This window comes from Triticum aestivum, chromosome 7B (genome assembly GCF_018294505.1).
Source record: "Triticum aestivum cultivar Chinese Spring chromosome 7B, IWGSC CS RefSeq v2.1, whole genome shotgun sequence".
NCBI lineage: Eukaryota > Viridiplantae > Streptophyta > Magnoliopsida > Poales > Poaceae > Triticum > Triticum aestivum.
Window position 1 is genome coordinate 477,121,423 of NC_057813.1, and position 11,340 is coordinate 477,132,762.

Below are 11,340 nucleotides of genomic sequence, written 5' to 3' on the forward strand. Positions count from 1 at the left end.
AAAATGCTTTTCTTCATGGCTCTCTTCAAGAAACAGTCTATTGTTAACAACCTCTTGGCTTCGAACATTCCTCCTATCCTAATCATGTTTGTCTTCTTCAAAAATCTCTTTATGGTCTGAAACAAGCACCACATGTCTGGTTCCAACGTTTTTCTACCTATGCTCGAACCATTGGTTTTACCCCTTGCCGTTCTGACATTTCACTCTTCACCTTTCATCACAACAACAACACTGCTTATCTTCTTTTATATGTTGATGATATTATCCTCACAGCTTCCTCACAACAATTTTTAGATCATATCTCTCTTCTTCGCCACGAATTCTCTATGACAGATTTAGGTCTTCTTCACCACTTCTTAGGTATTGTTGTTATCCGTGACTCCTCTGGTCTTTTCTTGTCTCAACGTCAGTACACTCTGGATCTTCTTTCTCGTGCTGGTATGCTTGATTGTCAAACTTCTCGTACCCCTGTTGATACAGGTTCCAAACTCTCTGCCGATGGTGATCCTTTCTCCGATCCTTCTCTTTATCGTAGTCTTACCGGTGCACTTCAGTATCTTACTCTCACTCGTCCTGAAATTTCTTTTGCTGTCCAACAAGCTTGTTTATACATGCATGATCCTCGTACTCCATACTACAATCATGTCAAACATATTCTTCGATATCTCAAAGGCACACTAGACTTAGGTCTTCATATCAACAAATCCTCTCCCACCTCCTTGACAGCTTACTCTGATGCAGACTGGACTAGTTGTCCAGATACTCGTAGGTCCACATCCAGATTTTGTGTTTTTCTTGGTAACAATTTGGTTTCTTGGTCTTCAAAAAGGCAGGTTACGGTCTCCCGCTCGTCCGCTGAAGCTGAGTACCGTGCTGTGGCTCATGCGGTTGCTGAAACGGTTTGGTTGCGCCAGTTTCTGTCGGAGCTGCACCGTCCTATTGAGCAAGCTACCATTGTTTACTGTGATAATATTTCAACTGTCTACATGTCAAGGAATCCGGTTCAACACCGTCGCACCAAGCATACTGAGATCGACATTCATTTTGTTCGAGAGAAGGTGGCTCTCGGTCAAGTTCGCGTTCTCCACGTGCCTACTTCTGCTCACTTCGCTGATATCTTTACTAAAGGCCTGGCGACTACTCCGTTTCAAGACATTCGTTTCAGTCTCAACGTCGTCAAGCCTACCATTGACACTGCGGGGGATGTTAGAATACAACTTGTAATAGGATTAGGACTCCTACTCGGTTTGTAATAGGGCTAGGTCAGGTGCGGCTTGGATTATATATATACCTCTTGTACTGGCACAATATTGCATCAACAATTATTCAATACAATTCTACAGTACTATTTCGTGGAGTAATTGTTGCACAGGTCCTATTTTAAAACACATGTATCAGGCGACCTGAATAGAGACCCGGCTCAGTGTCGCTGCTGCTGTATTTCACAGAACCTCTGAAGCGCAACGCTTTAATTTAATTTTTGTGTGTGATGTTTCTGTGGATTTTTTTGGCCCTTTTGGCGAAAAAAACCCAATATTAAATAAGTTTTGTGCCATTTTAAACTTAGATGATTGGTTGAACCCCGAAGAAACCAATATCAAATAAGTTTTGAGCATACAAAGTTGTTTCCTTGAATCATGAATCAGAATTAAATTGAAAAGGGTTGAACACATGAAAGTAACACATAGGCCATGGCACACATAGCTTGCATATAAGATGCTCTAATCTCATTGAGCAGATTTTGCATATTATAGAGTAAAAGAATTTACAGAGCATAGAAAATAATTTAAAACTACTAAAACGTCTAACCCAACTCCTAATATTGTTGCTTGATTTGCAACTTCTTCTCAACCTGGGATCATTAGCATCACTTTTGATATGCGAGCTTCTCTTGGATTTGTGCATCCAAATGTCATTTTGGCATCACCGACAAAGGTTTAAAAATACAGAGCTTGTTTACTAACCAATCCAGTTAGAACGGGGAGTAATGCCTAGCTGATAAAATTAGCACTTCTTTACGGAGAGAAGTTTAGCCTTAAGATAAAGCAAAAGTGGAGAAGTTTGTACAACTCCCGGTTGTTTTAGACTATATTCTTATTCCAGTAAACTTTCAGAAAATCACTACCCATTTTCAAATTTATATCATAACTAACCCGAATTAGTGCTCTCAAAGAATATTGTAATTCAAAAACATTTTCTTCCAAAGGTTGGCGCGCATTTATGTAGTCATGGAAATAACAATGCACACTTTGGCTGGGAATCATTTGGTATTCTAGGCAAAGCATTGTTGCCTGTTTTGTTCATAAAGCTTGAGTTGGCACCACGCCACCAACAAAATTCCCAAGAAAGTGTCGCATCAAAAAAAAATCCAAGAGAGTGCTGAAACATATTATATGACTTTGCCTAAGTACATTTGGACGAGAGCTTAATATGCTCACTAATATGTGAGAGCTTGAATTCACACATATGATGAATCAACTCATGATGTGAGGTTTATAGGACATGGCTATGCTCGAGACCTTGGAAAAAGCATGTAAAAGTTTGGATTTTATCTTCTATACACTAGAGATCATATAGTATATAGCACAATTTTTAAAATATTGAACTTCTAAAACTTTATACAATGCTCAAAGAAATGATGCTACAGAAAACTGATTTGTTCCCTCAAGACAGTGTGCGCACACCAATTTAAATTAAAGGAAAAAATGACCACTAATTTTGAAATTTACCTTCAACTTAATTTGGGAAAAAGAAGAGAGTGCCAACAGCTGAGACCAGCTGCAAATATAACATAAAATCCATCACTTATGTTGGTATCTTTGTAGAAAGTAAGTGTTTGATGCTCGAAAATGGCATGATTGCAGCACATATATTTTCTATTCCTTTGAGAGCATAGTGCATGGTTTTAATTCAAATTTGAACTAAAACCACAACACTTATTTTGGAATGGAGGGATCAATTCAGGACTGGAATGGTAAGCACATACACCTAGACTTTATTAGGTTGGTCGTTCCAAGGTGTTAAATGAGACTTTGCTAATTCCAATCTTGATGAGAATTAGCAAATCAATTGTTTCTTTCACTTCGAAGCTGTGATGAAATAGCGAAATAACTTTACATCCTGGGGCGTAGATAATAAACAAAGCATGTTCACAAGATGAGGTTGAACAGGAAAAAAAATCCATTATTTCTTTCTTGGGTAGAATAAGAGGGCTAAGCATTGCACAGAATGAAACCAACAGAGAAAATGCATCTTTATGAAAAAACAAATCTTCAGCATTGAACTTTTCTCTTAAGATCAGACTCTTATTCATAGGCAGTGATATTTAGCTCGGTGCACATCAAAACCTAACCAAATATTCAGTATTGAACCTTGTGCTGAGACAGGACATCATACAAACTTGTGATCGCCAGCATGCCAGCTACTACTATATACACACAACTCATTATTCATTAATCTATATACACATGAATCACACTTTCCACATTATGCAACGCGTTCTTGGAACAGGCAACTGCAAACAGAATTTAGAAGGAAACAATCAAAGCAAAGCACCAGTTATGCGTGCAGCATGAAACATCTTCCGACATGGTTGCTAAGTGATCACAGGCTCGGCGTGAACCAGACCTCCGATGGACAGATTGTTCCATAATGACCACCACCCGACAGAAAAGCATCCTCCAGCTTCCGACTTCTCAAATCATAGACCTTCACACCGCTCCATTGGTTATGGCGATGCTCGACGTCCCCCCTGAGACGGGGAGTCGTGAAGTAGATACAATCTGGCCTTACCTCGGGGAATTTATCCACGGACAATATACCCCGGCTATTCTGACCAAGGAACGCCGCGTGTCCCCTTAGAGCCTTCGCAGGGCTTACTCCCACCATTTGGCTGCTCTTGAGATCCAATCTGTCTACATCAACCCTGACGTAGTGCTCCTGATACTTGTCGAGGACGACACGAATCTGCAGAAGATGTCCCCAGGGAGTTGAAACTAGGTATCTCGTGATAAGTTCAAAAAAGTAATCATCTCCCTCGGCAATGATCGTTTTCTTTCGCGGTCTGTCCTCCGGTCCACTGAGGCCCCAAGACTTCAATTTACCTTCCATTGTCACCACGTAGAACCTGCCGCGGTGGTAGACGCAATCGGCATAGCTATCCAGGCTTCTCCTTATCACTGAAACTTGTCGCCAAGAACTATCTCCGACCCTCGCAAAAGAGAGTCGCTTACCGTCCATGTGCATGGACAAAGCAATTGCGGGACCAGCAGATGGAGAACCGGACAACACAACCTTGTCATAGAAGAACCCACCAAGAGACCGCACATCATAGACACTGTCACTCTCGTAACAACTGTAACGATCGCCCACGACGTTCCCTTCATCTCCGTAAACCCCCTCGATGCACGATGCAAAACCGGTGATTGGCGGGAGCGAGAGCGACGCCGTGGTGAAAGGGTTATAGAGGACGAGATCCGAGAGCTCGTTTGCCATGATTAACCAGCCATGGGAGGCGCCGCAGCAGGCCACGGCCTGGCCCCAGGGAAAGCTGACCTGGAAAGTTTTCTCAGCATCCACGAGGTTGCGGAGCTCAGAAGTGGCAGTAGGATCCCATAATCCACGACGCACAGGCCGCTGTTGATCCCCTGCCGGAAGAGGCTCCTCCGCCAAGGACACAAGCCACGGTGTGCGGCGAGGTGGGACACCACCTGCAGCCACAGATGCAGAACGCCATGATGGGCAGACAGCATGGAAGGCGAGGGCCTCGGGGAGCTCAAGGAGATGCAGTATCCGGATGAGGAGATCTATGGGGAGGTCCGACCAGCCTGCACTTGCATAAGGTCCTGTCATTGTGAAAAATTCACCGAAAAAGAACATGTAAGTAGATGTATATATATATAACGAAGCAAATAAGCCCGTGTACTTTGCCCACTCGGACAAGGCCCCTTCCCTTTCCCCCCTACAGTATATGTACCGAAGGAACAAGAATACAATTCAAATTGGCAAACCGATTTCTACTATCGTTGGGATTGACCAAGCCATTGAAAGAGCAAAACAAAACTTACATCACAGCGCGAGTTTAACTGATGGCCGTGGAGGATTCCATCAACATTTTTGGCTCCAACACCCCGGTTCCGTTGAACAGAACGAAACCAATAGATTCATCGTATTTATAAGAGAATAATATATAATCCGTACGATTGATTGGCAGCAAAATCGCATCTTTGCGGGAAAAAAAAACTGCCCCCCTCAACAAAATTCCACACACAGCTCATAAAAATTGGATCTTTCTAATCGTTGTGCGACAGATCACGGTATGCTTACCCATGGCGGTGGCCTTCGGAAATTCATCATCGAGGGAGATAGGAGGGGCAGCTGAGGAAGTATCTCCAATGGTCTTCTCTTCATCTGAAACGGAAGAAAGGGGATCGGAATAAGGGGATGCGTGAAATCCGGCCGGTGAGGAGGAGCGGCAGGGGGATGCTGCCACTATCGTGCCGGCGGCGTAGGTTGAGGGCTGCCATGGCGGGGGCATATGGGGTGGGGGGTTGCTGGACTGCGGCGGCGCAGGGTGGGGGCGACGAGCGGAACCACTGTTTTTGGTTCCTTGGCTTCGATTGAGAGTGGGGATTGGGGGAGACGCGTAAGGCTAGGCGAAAATCCTAGACGCACGGGTCAACAACACTAATTAATTTCTCCCCTACCTTGGGGAAAGAGGCAGGGCCAATTAAATTAATTAAACTCATTAACAGTCGCGCAATATGCGCCCTTTTCTTGTCTCCACGTAGGCAAAAGAACAGTAGAGGAAGAGAAAACATGTTGTGTGGGGGGATAAAAAAGAGAGAACAGAACGCTGTCGTCCTACACAACTTCCTCCCTCGCGTCTCGTTCTTTTCTTCCCCCGACTGGCGGCTAGGGTTCCCATCGGCGGTACCGCAGCCGCCGCCACTGGAGAAGGCGGCAAGGCGCCCTTCTGAGATGCTCTTCTCCTCCAAACTTTTCGTCTTCGCAGCAAGGTGTCATTCCATCCCGTCACCATGGTGGTTGCAGAGGAGGGGAGGAAGGGGATGGCATCGAGGTGCCGACGGAGCACATAGGTCGAGGCGGCAAGATGCAGAGGTGCGGGTGGTGCGAACGGAGAGGCAACTCCATACCCGCGCGCAGTCGCCTGCCCTCTCCTTCCTCCTCTGCCTTCCCTCTCCTCCAGTCAGCGCCGCCACCACTGCCACGCCTCGCCGCTACACTATTCCTGCAGCGGTGACCCCGTGGAGGAGCAGATCGACCACAACGGTTTAAAGTTCTCTGCTAGGTTTGGAGCTACTACTCCATCTTCGATCCCAGCCATCTCGCACCCCCCTGAAAATTTCTGGGTAGGTACAAGGTGCCCTCCCCATCTCCTGTGTGTATGTTGGATTCGATTCGAATTGAGAACAATATATCAGCTCATTTCAGTGAATTTCTTATTAGAATGTAATAAATGCATCGATTTTTAGATTACAAGAAGCCTGTTGTTGCAGTACATAAAGGGAGAATTAATCCTACTTAAATTCAGAGATAGCAAGACATGAACTACTGACCGTCTCGGGCTGACAGCTGAGGGAGAGGGGGAGGACAGCTGCCGCTGCTTCTCTCGAGCCCTTGTTGCTGGTGTGGTGGATCTGCTCCGAGCCCCTCAAGCCACCCATCTTCAAGGTGATCACTGCATCCACATTTGATCTTCCTGACTTGGGAATTCATGTCCTTTTTCTTATATAAATATGTGAGACACTTCATTGGCTATCTAAATGGAGTTTGAAGTCTATCTATTTCCATAGTACAATAAGCAAACCCCGCAATGTTCGATTTGGTGCTAGATTTCATATTTATTCACAGATACTTCTGTTTACTATCTGCCCAGAAAATTACAATATGATGAATCTGAAAGGAGAAGAGAAATGGCAAAGAACTCCCTTAATATACACATTATTATGAACAATGGACAGCCAATCAGTCAGTAAGTTATGCATTGTGAAAAAGCAGCATGTACAGATTATTGCTAGGATTCAAAGTGACATTTTGTACTTTTTGAAGTGGACAATTATTCTGTTAGCTTAGCTGAGTTCGCCATTTTTTTTCTTTTGGTTTGGCATCCTTGCGTCATTTTTGGTCGACGAATAAAGATAATGCACTTCTGTTGTGCGCAAAGGATAATTCTTTTGAAATTTTAGGTGTTAGTTTTGAACTGCCTGAGATGGTAGAGTTCTTAGTTGATTGGCTAGCTTGAGATGATCAATGTAACCTTTAAAAAATGAGGATATATACTGAACTTGTAAAATGCAAATTATGGAGGATGTGATGATAGCGGTAGCGAAGAACACGACAAATAAGAAGAATTCTCTCTTACATTGGCAACTTTGAGTACTTGCCTCCTTTGATGCTGACATGCTTACTTCCAGCAAAGACCCACCATATTTTACAGTCACCGCTAAATGGATGGATGGGCATAGTGTTTCTCAATTCTTTTAGTGCCTGCCACCGGTTCGACGGTTTGCTCACCTCGTTTCCGTTTTGCTTACTGTAGATTGTCGCAAGGTTGAGACTAGAGTCCAACTCTGAGCTCTGAGCTCCAGGGGAGTGACCAACTCATGGCGTGGTGTCTGCTTGCTGTAGGTATACTCATCCGCAATACCCAGCTCTCTTCTCGTGCACTTCTTCTTGATCATCATGTCTCTGAATCCCGCATGTATGTTCTCTCTTCCTTCACCATCCTTCTAGGAGTATTCGACAAGTAATCTCTTTTTCTCAAATATCCATAGTTCACAGGACTGGTGATTGCTTAGCAAAGCATTTGAACAATTTAACTGATGCTCATGATTGTAAACTGCATGATACAGAGCACCCTAACGAGTTTATATATGTCATCATTGAAGAAAATGTGATCAGCGAAGGAGTTTCCTTTTATTAAAATAAATTGGAATATAACTTTGATTTAGTAATACGCTCTTCATGATTTATTTTCGTATGGCTTCAGTCTGAGGGCAATGAGCACTGGAGGTTTCATAGCCACTCTTGAGTTAATGCTGACCTTGCCTAAAAAAATGCCCACATCCCATATAGGCCAGTATTATTCAATATCCACATGCCTCAACATGTACAGTGCACAGTTACTTACAGAAGTAAACCCTCAGCTCACTCTAACCTTTTGTTGTCAAATGTAGGAACTCCAAGCTAACTCATATATCAATCCTATTTTCCTGTAACTATTTTAGGTGCATCTACTTGATTTCTCCTTTTGGTTTAGGGAAAGTTTCAAGGATCACTACTTTTGGATTCTTAATTGATGTTTTTTGTGTGGCAATCAAACGAGAGAGCATCCAATATCTGTTACCTACTCTCTCCGTTCCAAAATAGATGACTCAACTTTATACTATTTTGGAACGGAGGGAGTACATTGGAGGCCGATGCATTAGATTTCACCATCTTCATCTATTTTGTTTCAAGATCATTGTTATTTTGATTCAAGATATTTTCTCATTGTGATGGAAGATAGAAAAGGATGGTTGTAGAAAGACAATTATTTTACTTGGAGTTTTTTTTCTGTGTTTGCATTGAAATAATAATGTTCAACAGCAGATATAGCTTGCAGTCAAGATACCACACAAATAGAATTCAGTTTTACTTAAAGGAGCTTGCCAACCTAATTTTGGTTCTGGCTGCAGCACAATGCAGATTTTGATTTGGTTTGCTTGCAAGAGATTTGTTATTTTGATTATTTTATTCACTATTCTATATGATTGTCCTTTACTTTGGAACTAAACAAGCTCCATTTTCTGTCTTTTACATTGCATTCTTTCTTGGTTAACTGAACTTTTCTGTTCTCATTTCTTCCATTTAATGACGTGAATATTTTTGATGAGACGATAGATGTTCTTTCGGTCTTCTTGGTTAAATGAACTTCTCTTTTCTTCATGTTTGGCCACAATGAATACTTGCTCATACCGAACTATAATTGCAAATGGTTTGCGCATGAACGAGCATAGGCTGCATTGCATTCTTTTGTGGGAGAACAACAAGGAACTGGAGACGAAATTGGAAGACAACAGGTCTATCCTCTGAACTTTTTTTATTTGTACCAGATCTTAATAGTTTGAGATGTGTAAATCTTATGTCTTCGTTTACATGACAGTTGCATGTTGATATATAGCATCGTTGTTTATTTTATACGTTCGATATCTCTTGTCATTTCAAATTTTCAATACTGAGTCCACCATCTTCCCCGAGTCAGTGGAAACCTACAGAGCTGCAATTTTTTAACAGACTGTCATATTAAGCTATTGTCCAATGTTTATATTGGTAAGTGGCAACATCATCTATCTTATAGTTAGTGGCATTTTTGCTTCGCAGGGAGTGAGTTGAAGGTACCTGAACAAGTCACCTGTACGTATTGTCCCATGTGCTGTCTGCTTACATAGCTCTGTTGCCACAGAAGGTACGCACCGAAATATACATTTTACTGATATCACATGCTATTTGTAGTAGTTTAAGCACCCTGCCAGTTTGTTGTTTGCTGGAAATGACCATCTTTCACAAAAGAACATAAAAGTACTACTAGCATGAGTGTCATATGGAGTTCATCAAGTAGCTCACACTTTTCATATTCTCGTTAATATTCACTTGGTAGCTCAATAACTGCACAGAGTACAAAAGTAAGCAAGTTTGTCTTGCTTTCGGCAAATGAAAGCTAGCCTTACAGTGAAAATTTTCACCTGTGCAGGATGCAAACATGAGTTCTGCATGAGATGTGTGCCACGTACATTTGCTTGACCAGCTACACATTGGTGAACCCAACAGGCGCTATTATCGTGCCCACTCTGTCGGCACCCGATCATCTCGTCGTCATTCTGCACGACGAGCCTAGCGGTTTCCTCGGACTTCACCGCCCCCGGGGACCGGGCCACCGAGCTCCGTTGTGGTGCTGGTGCCCACATGTTGTCGATGGGCTTGATGAGAACGGGATGATGCTACCGTTGGTGCGGAGCCATTGCGCCATCGTCAACCACGCACGACGGGAGTAGCTCTTTGAGGAGATTGAGACTGAGGATGACAAGGAGTTGAACCAGCACGATGCCGATGCCAAAAAGTCACATGTCGACAGCTCTCGCGGGTTGGCGCTGCCGCCAACGACGACGAGGCAAGCGGCTTCGGCTCGGGGCGCGTCGAAGTAGTCTTTTTTCTTTGGCTTTTAGTCTTTATTATGCTCGGTGTCAATCTTTTACGTTGTAAAAAGCCTTGCATACACTTGTGCCAAGAATGGACCAAACAAGAAAATGAAAGGGGCGCTATCCCACCTCGCACCGCCAAGGTTCCACCTAGCCCCAACCACTAGTATCTTTTACAACTCGTTTGGCTCCTGTCTTTTGACTCGGATTTCACGGATTTCATTTCCGAATTCCGGCCCTGACTTGTTTGGGTGTCACGAAACTATACCCATAATTTCATTTCCTAATTCTATCGAATCCATCTATATATGGCCTAATGCGTTGTTCAAGGCTAATTTTGACCAAATGTTAGAGCAATAATATATATCATGCAAGTTACACGAAGTATACCGTCGAATTCGTGCGTGAAACGAGCTTCTAATAATATAATTTTCACATTATACATCTCATGTAGTACTATTAATGTTATCAATAGTCAACGGAAAAACTAACGCCCACACGTGTGGGCGTTTGCACATCGCCTACACGCCTCCATCACCACTCATTTTGCCACGTATGAATAGATGGCATTAGCAGATTTTTTTTTTGGTTTCTTGGCTTAAAAATGTTTTATCTCTTATTAGAAAAGCGAATTAAAATTCCGCTTTCACCATTAAATCCGTCTCGATGAGATCTTCAAAACTAGACCTCATGTTGATATATTTCAATGATTTTTTTTTGCCCAGAAGTTGCCATGATGTTTACACTATAGTTGCCATAGTGCTTAAACTGAAGTTGTTATGTGGCAATTTTAGTTTGTAGATCATGACAATTTTAATTTTTTGATGATGGCAATTCCAGTACTTTAACTATGAAAATAATTTTTTGTATGAACCATGACAATTTTAAGTGCATGTATCATGACAATTTTAGTTTATGATGCATGGCAAGTCTAGTTTCTTAATTCCCTGTTTTATAATATGTTAAAATTTAATTTTAAATGTAAAAGAAAATAGCTGAAACATATCATAACAACTTTAGTGTAAATATCATGGCAATTCATGTACAATAGACATGGCAACTTTAAAAAAAATCACCAAAATATATCGATAAGAGATCTAGTTTCAAAGATCTCATCACAAGGAATTTAATGGTGAAAATG

General features: G+C 42.4%; 1 protein-coding gene and 1 long non-coding RNA gene across 8 annotated transcripts; one reads left to right on the plus strand and one right to left on the minus strand.

The window, feature by feature from the left end:
* Positions 1-3,271: 3,271 nt before the first annotated feature.
* LOC123159169 (probable F-box protein At4g22060) lies at positions 3,272-5,628 on the minus strand. The gene is made up of 2 exons (XM_044576999.1): positions 5,326-5,628; positions 3,272-4,844 (listed from the first exon to the last, which is right to left on the minus strand). The coding sequence occupies exons 1-2, from the start codon at positions 5,534-5,536 to the stop codon at positions 3,604-3,606; spliced, it is 1,452 nt and encodes a 483-aa protein (XP_044432934.1). The 5' UTR covers positions 5,537-5,628; the 3' UTR covers positions 3,272-3,603.
* Positions 5,629-5,841: 213 nt separating this feature from the next.
* Positions 5,842-10,586, plus strand: LOC123159170 (uncharacterized). Of its 7 annotated transcripts, none has more exons than XR_006479561.1 (6): positions 5,842-6,371; positions 6,495-6,693; positions 6,899-6,994; positions 7,562-9,083; positions 9,385-9,469; positions 9,755-10,586. It is a non-coding gene; the product is annotated as an uncharacterized lncRNA (long non-coding RNA). The 7 variants fall into 7 exon arrangements; XR_006479563.1 differs by having other exon boundaries at positions 6,519-6,693; XR_006479562.1 differs by lacking the exon at positions 6,899-6,994 and having other exon boundaries at positions 5,843-6,371; positions 7,562-7,650; positions 8,199-9,083.
* The last annotated feature ends 754 nt before the right edge of the window (positions 10,587-11,340 follow it).

Excerpts from the sequence above, each read along its gene's own strand:
- LOC123159169 (XM_044576999.1), bottom strand. The coding sequence starts at position 5,536 with ATGCCCCCGCCATGGCAGCCCTCAACCTACGCCGCCGGCACGATAGTG. Across the intron at positions 4,845-5,325 it reads TCCGAAGGCCACCGCCATGG|GACCTTATGCAAGTGCAGGC; the intron begins GTAAGCATACCG and ends TCACAATGACAG.